Here is a 17,280-nt window from a genome sequence, read left to right on the forward strand (position 1 = left end):
CTCACTGCATTGACACCTTAGGATGCTGTCAAGAACAAAGTCCTTTAAAAGGCACCTTGATGTCGATTATCCCATTGAAGTACCAATTGAGACCCTTGCGCCGCTCTCTGGCTCCATCTGGTGGCAGCTGTTTCTCTCCTCTCAGTGCGGTTCCAAGTTTACTCGGAACTACTTAGCTCGTTTCTCACTGAGTGCGCATCGGACCGAAATCAAAGAGCACAAACTCAGAGAAGAAAATTGTAGCCGTGAGTAGCATCATCAGAAGCCAATAAGCACAAAGATCTACTTCACGTGGTGCAGGTTCAGCCTATCGTGCTCCTAATCTTTGTCAACTCACTCCCTTCCGCGCCCGGCTCCTTCCTTCTCGACAAGATGGCCACACCGGCGGTACCGCCGAGCACGCCTCCCGCCACCCCAACCGAAACCCCGGCTGCGGCCTCAGACCCGGCCTCGGCTCCATCCCCAGCCTCAGCCTCAGCGCCGGCTCCAGCGCCGGTTCCAGCTCCAACGCCGGCTCCAGCCTCATCCTCAGACCCGGCGGCAGCAGCGGCTACGACCGCAGCTCCGGGCCAGACCCCGGCCTCAGCGCCGGCCCCAGCGCAGGCCCCGGCACAGTCGCTGCCTGGCCCGGCTCTCCCAGGCCCCTTCCCTGGCGGCCGCGTGGTCCGGCTGCACCCGGTCATTTTGGCCTCCATCGTGGACAGCTACGAGCGACGCAACGAGGGCGCTGCCCGAGTCATCGGGACCCTGCTGGGTGAGTGGTCAGAGAAAATTGACGTTCTCTTCTACTTCCCACCTCTCGTTTATCTTGTTCCCCTCACTTCCCACCCCCATTGTAGTTATTTATTGAATAAATAGTGTGTGCCAAGTGACTTACATTTTATCTTTAATCTTCCCAGTAGCATTTCACGTCAAGTATAACTAGTTCCAGTCTACGAAAAATGAATTCAAACTCTGACTAGGACGTCAAAAACCTTTGACTCCCTAAGCCCAGTGACCACGTTTTCCCCCCTTATCTACTGGTAAATGTCTTTATTTTCCAGGTGTTAAAAGAGAAGTTTTTCCTAACCACTTGGCATTGGAGTGGGGACACCTGTAAAAAGATATCCCTTTCACCAAGTAGACCGGTTTGGCAGGAACCCATTTAAGGTTTCAATAATCTGCTTTCCTAAACGTCTAAGTCTGAGCCTCTGTTCCTCAGTCTCCCTAATATTAATCCCCAGTGAGATATGGACCCCGTTCCCCCAGTGCAGTCTCTGATTCTCCATTTGGACACAGACAGTTGTATTATCTATTATTTGTATTAACGTGCACATGGAGGAATAACCTTTTCCCTGCCCATGTTCCAAATTTGGGAAATTGATATTTCATGTTACAGTAAAATTGAGAAGCCGTAAAGAGGGATTTCTGACAATATATCCTTTTCTCTGGGGACTGCTGGTCCCATCAGATTAATTTGCACTCCATCTTGGTCACAGAATTTGGACACTTGTGAATCCAATTTCGTCGCATGTATCGTTTCTTTTTCTTACCCTTGAACGTGTAATAGTTTCCACCGTAGAAGACAATTGGTGTATTGCGAAGAGGATGATAGTTGTCGGCAGACTCCAGCACGTTATTAGCTAAGTCTGTTTCCTTCAGGGCCTACTTTAGATTTAGTCTGTGAGCACTAAATTATCACAGAAGGCGTCTAACTGTGCTGGCACAGACTAGGTACAAAACAGCTGTTGGTTGCCATCTTCCACCACATCGGGCACCCTCCTGACACGGACACACGTTGTCTCCGTCTTTATCTTCGAGAGTGTAGCATTTTACAGAAACCTCAGTTGGTCCACTGTCTTTCAGGCATTGCCATAGTTGGCTCAGATCAAGCCTTTGTATTCTCTTTGCCTGTTCTCCCTTATTTTATCCTTTAAGTTTCACTCGTCTTCCAGGTTCCCAGGAAGAGTTTTCACTCTCAGTCCTTCATCCCATATCCCCACCCTCACCCCTATTCTTAACCTTCCAAAGCATGCCATCATTCTGTGACTGCCCTGCTTTGAGCTTCTGTAGTAAATGGTGCTTGCGTCACTGACTTGGCACTCGATAAATGCTAGCTTGCTCTTTCAGCTGCACTGTCAAATTTTCCAAACTCACTAGAGCTGTTTAACGAAATAAACAATTTTCCACCCTAGGTTTGTGCTAAGTGCCCCCCAATATTAGTGACCCTAGTTTGAACAACTGTAATCTAGATTTTTCAGATCCTCTTTCAGAATGGAGTCATGGTACAAGGCTAGGTGTTACAGAGGCATTGCTTACTGAAGAATGAAGCATAGATTCTGCTTGCTAGGAACTTAGACATTTTCAGTTAGAAATCAATTCACGAGACATATTCCATTTGGTTAAATGAAATCAGTGGTGCCTTTTATGTACCATAAAACTATTAGGTACTTAGAATTCAAAGTTTGATCAAACAAGCTCTACTCTTAACCTTAAATTCAAGATGAAGATATACTCTTATAGGCAAATAATTAGAATATAATGTGATAAATGCTCTAGTAGAAGGGTGTTATGGTGGCATGCAAATATAGAAGACTTAACTATTTCAGATGCTTGAAGTGGTCAAGTCTGTTGACAAGAGGTCAAATAGGATAAAGAGTATGTATCCACACTCCTGTATATAAAATGAAGAACAAGGGCTTGCTGTATAGCACAGGGAACTGTACTCAATATCTTTTTTTTTAATTTATTTACTTATTTATTTGTTTATTTATGGCTGCATCGGGTCTTCGTTGCTGCGCGTGGGCTTTCTCTAGTTGTGGCGAGCGGGGGCTACTCTTCGTTGTGGTGTGTGGGCTTCTCATTGCAGTGGCTTCTCTTGTTACGGAGCATCGGCTCTAGACGCGAGGGCTTCAGTAGCTGTGTCTCTTGGGCTCTAGAGCGCAGGCTCACTAGTTGTGGCACACGGGCTTAGTTGCTCTGCAGCATGTGGGATCTTCCTGGACCAGGGCTCGAACCCATGTCCCCTGCATTGGCAGGCAGATTCTTAACCACTGTGCCAGCAGGGAAGTCCTCAATATCTTGTAATAACAAAATGGAAAAGGATCTGAAAAAGAATGTATATGTGTGTGTGTATACATACATAACTGAATCACTTTTCTGTACACATGTAACATTGTAAATCAACTACTTCAATTAAGAAAAAGAAGTATGTATCCATTTGGTTTGGGGGCATAGTTTCAGCTAAGGGGGCAGAAACCATAGTGAAGTGGAATTAAACAGACGCTGATGGGTATAGGCAACATTGTGGTCTGTGGTGGAGAGGGAAGCACTTGAAGCCTGGGTGGGCAGTGCCAGTAGATGAGAAAAAAAATGGAGAGGTCAAGGGACCAGCAGTCTTAGTGAGGACAAGAAACAAATGTAGCTGGAGTAAAAGTATCATCAGAACTAGAAGAAGAAAAGTTTGTGGTATGATGTTTAAGGTTCACAGGGAGAAGGTTTCTGGTTGATGGTAGGGTTAAGGTTATGACTGTGGGACCATGGCTGAAGGGAGGTACAGGGGAAGCTCCCTAAGATTGAGCTCTCAGGATAGGCTGCTGTATGAGTGGTCTCTGTAGACGTGATTAGAATCTTCCAGGGAGCTCTGCAGATGAAATTATATTAAGGAGAAAGTCTGGAGGCTGAAAAATGAAGGTCACAGAGTGAAGATCTGGAGTAGGGCTGGTAGCAGGAAGTGACGGACAGGCAAAAGGAGAGCTTGCGAAGTAAGAACAGACCCTGTTTGCTGATAGTTAAAGAAGAGAGTTGGAGATTGCTCCAGAGCTTCATTTCTCTGGAAAATCCTGGTTCCATTGGTGCTCATGGCTGAACTTGGAGCTTATGAGCCCAGTTTGGGTTTTTGTTTCCCTGACTTTGAGGAGACCTCTTGAAAGCATTTGGGACAGCTGGGAGCCCAAGGTTTTATAACACATGGACAATACTCTCTCACAGGAACCGTGGACAAGCACTCAGTGGAAGTCACCAACTGCTTTTCAGTGCCGCACAATGAGTCAGAAGATGAGGTGAGTGGGAATTCGAGACCCCCGTGCGGTCTGTAGCGACTCATTGGCTGGACTCTGTGAGGCCCTTCCTGCGCCACAGTGTGTTGTGCTCATAACTGGAGCTGCAGTTAAAGAGCTTCGTTCCATTTGTACACATTTCCCGGGCCTCTTCTGTCTGTTGGGAGTGGCCTCTTGTCCTGTTTATCCATTTGCTGTGGACTCTTGGCTTCTTAGCTTCCGTTCCTGCCTTCCTTCTCAGGTGGCTGTTGACATGGAATTTGCTAAGAACATGTATGAATTGCACAAGAAAGTCTCTCCAAATGAGCTCATCCTGGGCTGGTAAGTTGGGACGAGGGGATGGAAAGTCTCGGTGGTTGAGTGCCAACATCTTTTGTCACCTGACTAGGTATCGTACACCCTCTTTTGGAGACAGAGTATTGAAAGTGTATTATCTCAAGGAGCTATGAGTTCGGTGTGTTTTGCTGGCGGTTCTGGTCCTGTGAGGCCAAGAATACTTATTTTGGACTGCAGCTTTTACTGAGCAAGTCTTTTTTGCCTAGCTGGTGACTTAGAATTTTCAAGAGCTCTAAGGAAGCCCTTATTTGATTTGATACAATTTTCAGTGTGTGTATTTTTTTGGCATGTGTTGTCCCTGGGGGTATAACTACACCCCGACTAGGGGTGTTGGGTACCTAGAGACACGCATGCCACCATCCTGTTTGGTATTGATGTCGCACGTAGACATGAGTCCACAACTGTGTTCCATTTCCAGGTATGCTACGGGCCATGACATCACAGAGCACTCCGTGCTGATCCATGAGTACTACAGCCGGGAAGCCCCCAACCCCATTCACCTCACAGTGGACACGAGTCTGCAGAATGGCCGCATGAGCATTAAGGCCTACGTCAGGTGACCGGAGTCTTGGGCAACAAGGGCATGAAAAGCTACCTCGTTCATACTGTGCCTGGGTGCCACCCCCGCCTCCACCCCCCGCAGGTGTCATCCTTCAGTGTGCAGCTCGCTGCCTAAGGAAGCCCCTTCCTCACTTTTCAGGAGTTATCACTGGAGAGGTTTTATTCCGAAACAAAGTCTGTCCCTGAAATTTCCACTCACTGATCCTTGCCTACCCAGATTCCTGCTCATTGCTCATAACCAACTTCAAAGGGCAGCCCTTTAGGTATTTGAGCAAGCTCATTTTTCCTGTCACCTTTTCTAGAAGTTAACTGTTACACAACTCCTATAGCCGATCCTCACACAGTGTTCTGGCCATGATTTCCTCTCCACATTCACTGATGTTCTGAGTTGCCCTTCAGTTTGTCGTTATCACTAAAACTGTGCATAGGACACAGGGCGGTACAGATTAAAGAATGGCTGTCCTTGTTTTGAACATGTCTATTAACTGGGGATAGAGTACAGTTTGGATGACAGTAACATTACCCTGTTGGCACATTAAGCAGCTAGAATGCTGGTTGATGGGAGATATTGGGAAAGGCTCTAGAGGCATGCCGAAGAAGGGGCGGCTGTAGGCGTTGGAAGGATTTTATTTTCTGCTTAGAATGAAGCCCTTTGTTAGCACATCTCTTACTTTAACTTTGTGCCATTTATGTGTGTGACACTGAAGTGACCAGTTACCTATTATGTGGTAGGACAAAGATGGTGGATGTCAAGTCCTCATGGGCCAGTTGGTGTACCACGAACCTCTAGCTGTTGCCTGATTCCTTAGCCTTTCCAGGTATTTCAGACTCCTCAAGATGCAGTGAAAGTATAGTTGACGCAGTAAAGGCAGTCACCTTTGCTAAGATTACTTACAGCACCCAGTCTGACCTTGATGGGCCAGAGTCGACTTTTTTTTTTTTCAGTACTGATGAGGAGCTCGGTCCCAGAGAAGACCTGTCCTGTCACTTCTTTCTGTGAGGAAGGATGTCTAGGCAACTAGTTCTACAGGGAAATCCAGTGTCCTGTCCTCAACACTGAGATTTCAGTGTGTGAAGTAACTCTCTATAAAGGGTCCAGGCCCGGTCCAAAAGCTGAGTCCCTCCTCTCAGGCCAAGGGTTTGGTGTGTGGAATGAGCTAAGGGAAGAAAGTGACTTGTTCCCTTTAGCGCTCTGGGCTTCAAGTGGCCCAGCTCTCTTCTTTCAGAGCCGTGGAAGCCATACTCTTGGTATGACTGCTTTCCCAGCCTGAACTAGACAGGAAACCCCCTCCCAAGTCCATCTGTTAACCTTGGCTTTTCTCTCCCCAGCACTTTAATGGGTGTTCCTGGGAGGACCATGGGGGTGATGTTCACCCCTCTGACAGTGAAATACGCATATTATGACACTGAACGCATTGGAGGTGAGTGACTTGCCCATACCCGCTTTGTAGGTCTTGGGCATTTTTCAGGGGAGGGGGTTTCTGTTCTGTAACAAGGATGGAGGGCCTTGGTGTGTTAAGAGGAACGGTTGATGTAAGGTTTGTGACGACTAGAAGTCATTCTTCTGTAGAAATGGGACTCAAGGAATTATTTGTGAAGTTGTTAGAGGTGGGAAGTCATCAGCACCAGAGGCTACACGGCCATTCATATGAGACCAGAACCAGTGATTAGCATACTGGATGTAGGAGTTGAACTCTCTCCAGAGAAAGAAAAGCTAGTAAGGGCAGGGCAGGGGGGTTTGGGGAAGCTGACTCAGTCCAAAGGGAGGTGGTTAGAGATCTCTTTCCTGATGGGATGACTGAATACTCTGTGTCACTTCTACCCCCAACCCACTCCCACAGTTGACCTGATCATGAAGACCTGTTTTAGCCCCAACCGGGTAATCGGCCTCTCCAGTGACTTGCAGCAAGTGGGAGGGGCATCGGCCCGCATCCAGGATGCCCTCAGCACAGTGTTGCAGTATGCGGAGGACGTGCTGGTGAGCAGCGGAGGGAAAAGGAAGGAGGAGGGCATGATCTCCACTCTGAGATGGCTGGGGATGTGCTGGTGAAGTGACGGTCTCGGTGGTGGAATTAACTGTTCCTCGTTGACTCTTTGGTGCTCAGTCTGGAAAGGTGTCAGCTGACAATACCGTGGGCCGCTTCTTGATGAGTCTGGTTAACCAAGTACCCAAAATAGTTCCTGAGGACTTCGAGACCATGCTCAACAGCAACATCAACGTGAGTGCCATCCCTGGGCTTCTGGGAGCCTGTGCCTTCCCCCACCTCAGCCGTACACCTGTGGAGGGGGTTGGGAAAGGTGACCTGGAAGGGGTAGAGGAGTCCAGGCTCGGGGGAAGAGCACAGGTGCTCGGAGATGCCCCTCCTGCTGTTTCCTTGCTTCCTGTGGCTCGGGTGTATCAGTGGAGATGAGAAAGTGTTCTCGGGCATTTCCTTCCTGCCTTCCACCTTCCACTCTTGCTCAGCCTCTCCCAGCTCTCGTTTCCCAGGACTGTCCTCACCCAGTGTCCATCGTACAGCTGGCCAAGACCAGCCTCTCTGCTCACTCTTTACCCAGCCCCTCACTCATCCTGATTCCTTCTCTTCCAGGACCTGCTGATGGTGACGTACCTGGCCAATCTCACGCAGTCACAGATCGCCCTCAATGAGAAACTTGTGAACCTGTGAATGGTCCGCAAGCAGCCCTCTACCAGGCTGGGCCCCAGCCAACCTTGGGACTCAGAATGGAGTGAAGGAGAAATGGTTTCTTTGTGGTTTGAGTCACACTGAGTCAGTCAACTGCTTGTGACTGTAAATAAACATAGCCTACCTTTTGTAAATGAATTCCATATTATGTGAGTTTACCTCTGGGTGGAAGGGAGAAGACAGTTCTGGAGCTCACACGGAAACCAGGAAGTGAGTACCCCGGTGGAAGTTGGTTGTGTGTGTGGCCTCACTCGTCTTCAGTAGTCGCACCCACAGCCCGAGCTGCTTTAGCTGCTTCTGACCTGAGACCAGATAGCCTTCTCAGCAACCTGCTGGTACAGGGGCACTTGCTCCCCACTCTTTTGCCTACGTTCAGAGCAAACTATCTCCCCCCAAAATGATTTTTACCACTTTTCTTCCATAGCATCTTAAATGGATGGCAGTATAAAGAGTTGCTTTGTGCCGTTTGAAGTACCTGGAGGTGTGCTAGTGAAGGGAGAGGGGTGGGAGAGAAGGGAAGGAGTGGATACAGACCTCTGCCCTGAGACCCATGCGTGTGCGCTGGTGGAAAGACAGCCTTCTCTGTGGTGAGGATAACTGCTTTACCAAATTTTTTCCTTTGATTTTCAACCTGGAAAGGTGTCCACTGACAGTACTGTGAACCATTTCTTGATGGGTCATGTGGTTTCCACAGGAACTGAAGATGAGAATCCATGGAGGGAGAATCATTGAGAGACTTGGGTACTTAACCTGAACTGAAAAAGTAAAGGGTGTGGTCAGTGTTTTAAAGCGCCTGAATCATAGGACAGAGCTGTTTGCCGTGTGGTCCAGGGAGGTAGGATTAAGATCTGTAGGTTGTTTCCCTCCATTTTGGTAGGGGAAACAGAAAAGTGAATAATCAGTTGAAAAACAGAAAGTCAGTGCTGGGTCTAACATTTTTTGAGCTCTTCCTATGTTTGGGGGCAGTTTTAATTATCTTTATATTGCAAAAGGAGCTAGGGTTCAGAGGAGTTGAGTACGTTGCTTGAGGCGACACAATTAGTAAGTGATGAAACAGGATATGAATCCAGGTCTGGATTTTTTTTCACGTGCCACCCTCTGCTTCACAGTTTAGCGGCCCGATGAAATTAATAAAGCAAAAATGCAACATAACAGGAATATATAAGGGTGGACCAGCTCTGTCAGAGAGAGTCTACCTAGGACGTGATATCCGAGCTGGTGTTTTTTGTTTTTAAACCAGGAAATGGTGATCGGCACAGAGGAAGTAGATGTTAAAAAGCTTAACCTGTTCAGAATCCAAGGAGACGTATGCAGGAGCCAGACCGTAAGGCTGTCAGCCTGTGGAGGTTGGATTTTTATCCTGGAAGTCGTGGGGGAAAGCCCTCGTATAGAGGAAGGAGGGAAAGGGAGAAAAACAGAAGGCAGGGAGACAGAGAGTCGCCGTGATTGTTGAGAGGTGATGAGCGCCCAGACTAAGGCAGGGGCAGTGGGGATGGTGACGGAGACTTGGATTCAGGGGGACTTGGAGTCTGGTTGACACCTGGATGGTGAGGGATGGGACGAGTCTAGGATGTTGCCTGGTTTCTGATAAAGGTGATTGAGAGGGTAGTGGTGTATGGAAACCCTGGCTACTCAAGAGTGGTGGGAGCTGAGGATGCAGAGAGGTGTGTCCAGAGTTAAGGTTACAGGGGTCGTTTACCAAATGAAGTTTTTAGTGCAAATAAATAATTGTGACTTATTTGGTAAACTGTGGGACCGCACCAGATCTTTTGAGGAAAGGCTGAAGAATTCAAGTTACCTGTTTGCTTATGTTAATATTTAACCAAATGCTAACCAGTGTGCTAAGCAAAAGGTCCTGGTGCCTGCTTAGAATCTATGGGAGGGACAGACAAGTAAAGAGACCATCACCTTGGGAATCACAAGGTAGGTCATGGAAAGCTTCCAGTTAGGGAATGAAATCTAAGCTGGACTTGAAGAATGAAAAAGAGACCGAAAAAGAAGAGAGAGGAAAATAAGGCATTCTATGCACAGAAAATAGGGTGTGCAAAGGCTCAGTGTCACCAGTGTCACTTCATCGTTGCCCACTCCTGTCTGTGGAGGTGTTCATAAGTCAGAGACACTCCTCTGTGCCTAAAAGGATGCTGGCTTTTCCCCCCAGCCTTTGCTTATATGTGCACAAGTTTGTCTTTCCTGTGAAATGTGTGTTCACACGTTCTCTTTGTATGTGGTTGTGCCTGTGCTGAGAACACTGCAGGGTGTGTCTGGGCATGACATCTGGTAACTAACTGGTCCCTCCTCCTCTGACACCTCTCCCCACAACCGTTCCATACCCCAGGGTTCTGGCCTGGGTCCTCTGCCTGGAGGAGCTCAGGGAAGCCTGGGACTGATAAAGATGCCCAGGCTCCAGCTCCGGCCCCAATTCAGAACTGGTTTCCTGATTCCAGACTAGTTAAATGAACACCATATCTCTCACCTGGATGTCTCAGAAGCATCTTAAATTCCGCACTTTTCATATTGAATTGATTGTCTCTTCCTCACCCACAAATCACTTTCTCAGGTGATGATGCAACCATGTCCCTAGTTGTCAAAGCCAGAAACCTTGGATGAATCCTTGATTCCCCCTCCCCCCATCATGCCTCAACCAATTCACCACAACTCTGCCATCACTCTTGCCCTCTGTGATATAATAAGAAATACATATTTTCATCCACGTTCCTAGGTTCCTGGCATGCAGCTCTTAAACTCTTTGGAATTTCGTAAGTGATAAGACATACAAAGATGTCAAGAGACTCTTGTTATTCCTAACCAGCCTCTTTCAACCACACCTGAGTTTATGTTAATGACGTGATTTTTGGAAAGCTCCTAGATAACCGCAGGATGGGGGCTGGTTGCCATGTGAACCGACCATGTGATTGGCGCCCAGGGTGGGGAGAGGGGCTGAAGGTTGCATCACAGTGACCACAGGTTTAATCAATTGTGCCTGTGTGATGGGGCCTCCATTAAAAGCCCAAAAGGACAAAGTTTGGAGAGCTGGGTTGGTGAACAAGAATGTGTCCAGGAGCAAGACACGTGCCAGGAAGATAGCGTGCCCCAAACTCCACAGGGACAGTTGCTCTTGTGCCTGGGACCCTTGCAGACCTCGCCCTGTGTGCCTCTTCATCTGCTGTTCAGTCATACCCTTTAATATCCTTTGGAACAAAGCAGAAATGGTAAGTAGACTTTTCCTGAGTTCTGTGAGCTGCTCTGGCAAATTAATTAAACCGAGGAGGGCGTTGTGGGAGCCTCGCGTTTATAGCCGGTGGATGAGAAGCACTGGTGCCAACCTGGACTTGTGACTGGCATCTTAATGGGGGGGGGCGGGGGTGGGGAGCAGTCTTGTGGGACTGAGTCTTTAGCCCTAGGACCTGGCGCTGTCTCCAGGTAGATGATGTCAGAACTGAGTTAGACCAGAGGACGCTCAGCTGGTATCGGCATTGCTTGGTGTGAGGAAATCAGCTGCATATCTGGTCACAGAAGTGTTTGATGTGAGTAGTCAGCGTGGAGTAGAGGAAAACAGGTTCCCTATTCCCCCTCTTCCACCCCTTCTCACAGCAGGCGCACTGCTCTTGTAAATCCGACCAGCACACGCCTCAGATGAAGTTCAGGGGTGTCTTATTGCCAGGGTGAAGTCAGACATCTACCACAACCTGTAGGCTCATCGTGGCCTCGCCTGCCTCTCCAGCTCTGCCCCGTACACTCAGCCTGGGCTGCCTTTGCTCTGCCCTCTGCCTAGAACACAGCCCCTTTAGCTGGCTTAGTACTACTACTCCTTCAGGGTTAGTCTGGATGCTGACTCCTATTGGAAGGTGCTCCTGTACCACGATCCCACAACTTCCTCCTACTTAGCATCTGTCTCACCATTTTGGACTTGTCTATCCTCTGTAAGAACACAAGCTCTCTGAGAGCAAGGACTGTCTGTTCTTTTGGCTGTTAGATCCCAGAGCAACCCATATACAGATTAGGTTCTCAGTAAATGTATGTGATGTGAATACATGAATGGATGGCTTGTAGAATAATTAGCACGAGACACTCTGGGCATAGTAAGTTCATCAGGGGCACCGGCAGCCTTTGGAGAGGGGCTGGAGGGAAGGAGCACGCCAGACAGGTCATTTGTTTAACTCATTTCTGCAAATATTTCGTGTACGCCAGACCTAGTGTAGGACGCCGGGGATACAGAAGCAGACGAACTGCTCTCTGCCCCCTATGGGTTTCAGTCTTGGAGCGGAGACGCACAAAAATAACAATTGTGACAAAATGGAATAATTGCTGTAAAAGAAATAGGAACAATTCTTGGGGAGGCACAGTAGAGGGCATGCTTAAATCTGCCTGCGAGCTAGAGAGGGAATTCAGGCTTGAAAGACATTGGGAATTGACTGGACACAAAACAGGAAGAGCTTTGAAGAAAGTGGGGTGAAGATCAAAATATTACTCAATTTTACAATGGCCTGTCTATAGGGAGTTGTGTTTCCAAGGATGCAGCAGCCTAGAGGTAAAAATGGAGTTGTGATAACAGCCACGACAGAGTTTCTGTTGCCCTGCCTTCTCTGTGGGGTCACCTGCTTCCTCAGATCCTCCCCAGAAGTCGTCTGGCGTGTCTCACAAGTTCTCTGAACCTGGGGTTGATTATGTATTTTGAAATTTCAACTAAATTTCATAAAATAATTTTTTAAATAAACAGTATAAAGTACTCATTATCCATGCCATTAAGCCTTCAAAACCCTTATTTTGAATAGTTTCATAAATTTCTATTACATGGACAAGCTCTAAACAATTTTTTAGTGTTGGACTTGTGGGTTGTTTCCGGTCTTGTGCTAACATCATTTCATGGTGAACAACTGCGTGCAGACATGAATGTCTGGCTTTCCATTTCTTTGGGATGATCTGTGTCCCCTACTTTGTGCACACATTGTCACCTGGGAAGCCCACACAGTGCCATCCAACCTCTGCATGTGAAGGACACCTTTGTGAGAGTAAATCCCAGCTTCCTCTTGCCCTCTCTCCACTGTGGAGGGAGGGAGTGGGAAGCTGAGGGGACCAGAGACAATATGATCCCCCTCTGCCCTCCATGGGTCCATAATCACCATAAAACTCTCCTCCATCAGCCCAAACCAGAGTCCCAGTAAAAATGAACTCAATCAAAGTAGCCTTGGAGAGCACGGGAGAGTCTAGGGACGTGGAAATCTAGACACGGTTCCCTGTTCCTAACTCCAGCCTATCTGCTCTCTTGAGCCTGTGGGCTCCTTGGCTGCAAGAGAGGCCTTGGGCTCTGCTGGAGTCCCAAGAGAGAGAATTACTTTAGAGCTTTGTCCCTGGTGGGCCAGGAGAGTGCTGGGAGGCCGATACGGAGAGGTCTCTGGCAAGACCAGGAAGCTCTGGATCCCGTGAAGAACATGGCCCACAGCCACTGGTGGACTCTTGAAGGCAGCAGGTGTGGGGTCTTAACTGGATTCTTGCTCTGGTCAAGAAGGATGGAACAGGTAAACTGAGCCGTCCTACCCCCTGAGGCAGGGAGTCTGAGGCAAGGGCTTCAGCAGGGGATTGGCGTCTTGCTTGTTTCTGCTCAGCTCGTTCTAGGCAGAGAGACCCTTTCACCTTCCAGCACCCACAGAATTTCCAGCAATGGCCAGGCTCTACTCCACAGCAGGTCTCACTCAGGCCTCCTTGAAGAATCAAGGAGCCCTTTCTTACTGCAAGTTTGCTTGGCACAGCGTATGACTGTGACGTCAGGTTCCAAGCATAGATGAAATTAGCATTTCTCCCACGTGCTAGCCATGGTCAGCATTTCCAGGAACGTTCAAACAGGGCCCAACTGCTGGAACTGAGTTGCTCTTACACTTACTGTAATGTCTAGGAATACATGCACTTTCAGTAGTGCAAGCTCTAACAGGGTTAGCGAAATTTCAGATGTCCCCCTTTTCCCCAGTGACGTCTCCCAGAAGGGAAAACAGTTGCATTTGGTGATGATCTAGGCTGTGATTAAGTCCGTTTGTTCCATGGTGGTGTGTCTGATCCTTCCTGGTCTATCTTCTACCTTATTCGGGTTGCCAGTCCTGTGTTTATGTCTTTGTCTCATGATGATGGCCATCAGTCTTATAATGGTCTCCATGTCCCACTATGTTGGTCCCTCTGCCACTTTGTTCCCTGAGAGCACTGCTCTCTGTCTGAGGCTTTCTGAGTCATGGCCACCAGAGGGCGCCCTTGCGCTACTTAAAGTCTGTTGGTTGCCAGTTTACATTCCTTTTTCTGAGTAGTTTTCCAAGGGCCTGGTAAAGAAAAAGCAACTTCTGCTTTGGAGAGGCTAGATGGGTACACGGTAAGTGACCAAAGCTGCTGGAGATTCTTCTCTTGGTCACCTTTGAGCCATAGGGTGATGACACCCAAGTATCTTACTCTATGCCCACCCCAATATCACTCCAAATAAGCATACTTCTTTTCAAAACATGGTTTGGAAACACAGTTTTAAGTAAATCTTCTAGGGCCCACTCTCCCTCCAATCAGATTGTAATCTACAAGCCCCTCTATACAAAAGTCCTGGAGCTTCCACTTTCCAGGAGAAACCCGGGCCCTGACCACCAAAATGAAGTTTCTGGGGCTCTCCAGCCAGGGAAGGAGTGGTACCAAAGCTCATATATAGTCCTGGGCACCCTATGAAAGAGCCTGGCCTCTCTGTATGTTACTAGAGTTTTGGGCAGGTGAGTGAGGGACCCTCACCAAACTCTGGAGCTTGGAAGAAAGAGAATGGTACAAGGCAGGATCACGTCCCAACAGTCCCAGGTAAGACTACTTGGCTGATTGGGGTGCAAGAGATGGATCGAGGTAAGGGTTAGCTGAGAAACCCCAAAATGCAGCTGGAGAGGGGACATACATAGTGTGGGTCCCCTGAAAGTAAAGCATGTGACGAGGACTCGTGGGGAAGGTAGTTGTTGGGGAAGGCAATCTGTATTAGATTCCTAGGGTTGTCATAAAAAAGTACCACAAACTTGGTGTCTCATGACCACAGAAACTTACTCTCTCACAGTTCTGGAGGCTGGAAGTCTGAAATCAAGGGGTTTGTGGGCCGTGCTCTCTCTGAAGCCTCTGGAGGAGGACCCTTCCTTGCCTTTCCCAGCTTCTGGTAGCCCCAGCTGTTCCTTGGTTGGCAGCTGCAGCACTTCAGTCTCTGCCCCTGGTGTCATCTGGCATTCTCCTCGTGGTCTGTTTCCAGACATCCCTCTTGTAAGGACACCAGTCATATTGGATTAGGGCTCGCCCTATTGACCTCATCTTAATTTGTTTACATCTTCAGAATCCTATTGCCAAATAAGGTCACGTTTCCAGATACCAGGGCTTAGGATTTCAACATATCTTTTGGGAGGGACACAACCAGCCCATAATATGCTCCAAGAAGCAGAAGTGAATGGAGACAAGGAAGGGAGGAAAGCCTGCCATACAATCTATGGTATTAAGCTGGTCGTTTCCATTCCACTGAGAATCTTCTCTAAGGAGCTGTGTAAAGCACCCCTGAGAATTCTCCCGCTGCAAGACTTGAAGGCTGGGACATTTAACCAGTTCTCCCGTTGGTTGAAGAATTTCTTAGGAGGTTAACTTCCTCATGCTTACAGGCTGCATCTACAGGTTGGCTGAGCGTACTTCGCTAGCTGATAAGGAGAGCTTGCAGTGGGCTGTGAACGCTGTGCGAGGAGCTGTCCACCACAGCTGTGCTGAAGTCGGGGAGGTTATGGGCTATGGCACAGGGAACAAAAAGTGTCTGTGAAGGTACACCCTTTGTATCACTCAGATCTGCTCATGACCCACAATAAGTCCACTCTGTCATTGACTCTTAAAGGCAGTGGTCAGTTGCAAGCTGTGTTTAAAAAAAAAGAAAAAAACTTTCAACAGGAGAGTCAGTGGAATATAATTCCCCTGCTGTGGTTGCTCCTAAGCCACTATTAATATTCATCATCTCCTTCCCAAAACCCGGCAGCCAGTACTGGTCTGGATTGCGTGTCCTGAGGGTCTGAACCCTTGGCTTCTTTGCCGTCATCAGGCTTTGTTGGCTGTGATTGCCTAGTCACTGTCATCACCAGGCCTGAAAGCACCAAGAGCCACTCCAGCACCCAGGTGTCAGGTGAATCCTGCCTGACCCCATTATGCAGAGTATCCTTATCTCTTCTGGACAGTCAGGGATGATTGCTCTCTCCAATATGATAACTCTCTTTTTGCCTCATGGCCCACTGGCACGAGGAGCCCAAAATGGAAAGCTTCCCATGTTAACCAGTGGAAGATGTCCCCCACAGGGTCAGGTCCTCTAATATAACAGAGCCAGTCGCAGACATGGCAAACAGTTTCTGCAGGGAGGTCCCCGGGGTGATGATGAAAGGGGTCAGTTCCACTTCACCCCTTGGCTTCTTGGCCCTGTGTATTCTAACTACCGGGGACATAGCGCTGTGTATCGGCTGATAGTTTAACGCATATACTGCACCCTGGAGGACAGTGTCCTAATCCACAGGGTGTCATCCTAAAGCTGGCTCCCTGGCTGACCCTTTAAGAGGGCATTCCCACTTTCTACCCTCTGCTTCCGGGTAACGAAGTATATGGTAAGACCCCTTGTTTTACAGAACCGTTGTCACAGTGCTTTACCATGATACACACTCTTCAGCTGAGATTTCACTCTACAGGATCCCAGGTTGATAATGAGACATTCTATAAGTCACTGGAGAAATGCTACAGCATGGAAGATAAATCCATATTCAGAAAAGCTTTCAGTTCCAGTAAGGAGAAGAAGTCTGATGCAATCAACTTGCCAAGTGCTGGGGTAGTCTCCTCAAGGAATGACACCATAATGAGATCCAGCCTCTGTGATGAGTGTTCAGTAGCAGCAGTAGGTATCAATAAATCAGCCTTGGTGAGAGGAATCCCTGTCATTGGGCCTATGCACAGCTTCCATCTCTGCCACCTTCCCACTCTGTTCGTGGGCCCAAGCACTTCCTTGGCTGAGGATAGAAACCAACTGGTAGCCACCAAACACGTCATTCTGTGTACCTGGTTGTTGAGGGCCTCCTCTTCAGCAGCAGTTGCTTTCTGATGAGCAGTGACTGGAGACAAAGATCTGCCCAATCTGACGCCTCTACTATTAGTCCATCCACTCGCCTTTCCCCCAGACTTCCTTCTCCAGTATTCCAATCTTCCTTCATCCAGGCCTCTGACCAACCAATTGAGTTATTCTCCACTGCTCAGAAGTCCATGTATATTCTCACCTCAGACCACGCCTCCCTACATGCAAAGTTGATGGCCAAGTGTACTGCCCACGAGGAGGGTTTCCCTCACCACCCACTCACTTTTAGCACTTGTCCCAAGTGGGTGTGCGGTATGGCTGCAATTCAGTTTTGGTTTGTACCATTGTGTCAAGCCAACCCATCCATATGCCAGGTTCAGATTTTTTCCTCCTACAGCTGTCGTGGTCGGGAACCCCCCACATGCGTGAACGTGAGCTGAGGGGGCAGGTTGGTGCAACAGGGGTATATGACATGGAGTCTAAGCCACCTTTCCGTGCAGCTTACTTGTGCCCTCTGAGCCTGACCTAAAAGTACCATTGTCATCATACAATGAAGCATCCTTTCAAGACTGGTGAACTAGCGAACATA

At 48.3% G+C, this 17,280-nt stretch overlaps 1 protein-coding gene across 1 annotated transcript; it reads left to right on the plus strand.

The window, feature by feature from the left end:
• Positions 1-366: 366 nt before the first annotated feature.
• EIF3F (eukaryotic translation initiation factor 3 subunit F) lies at positions 367-7,752 on the plus strand. Its single transcript, XM_082660661.1, has 8 exons — positions 367-754; positions 3,970-4,040; positions 4,279-4,358; positions 4,792-4,929; positions 6,264-6,355; positions 6,776-6,912; positions 7,040-7,153; positions 7,523-7,752. The coding sequence occupies exons 1-8, from the start codon at positions 373-375 to the stop codon at positions 7,598-7,600; spliced, it is 1,092 nt and encodes a 363-aa protein (XP_082516787.1). The 5' UTR covers positions 367-372; the 3' UTR covers positions 7,601-7,752.
• Positions 7,753-17,280: the final 9,528 nt, after the last annotated feature.

This window comes from Grampus griseus (genome assembly GCF_964374135.1).
Source record: "Grampus griseus genome assembly, chromosome: 8".
Lineage (NCBI taxonomy): Eukaryota > Metazoa > Chordata > Mammalia > Artiodactyla > Delphinidae > Grampus > Grampus griseus.

Excerpts from the sequence above, each read along its gene's own strand:
- EIF3F (XM_082660661.1), top strand. The coding sequence starts at position 373 with ATGGCCACACCGGCGGTACCGCCGAGCACGCCTCCCGCCACCCCAACC. Across the intron at positions 4,041-4,278 it reads ACAATGAGTCAGAAGATGAG|GTGGCTGTTGACATGGAATT; the intron begins GTGAGTGGGAAT and ends CTTCCTTCTCAG. Across the intron at positions 4,359-4,791 it reads AATGAGCTCATCCTGGGCTG|GTATGCTACGGGCCATGACA; the intron begins GTAAGTTGGGAC and ends TTCCATTTCCAG.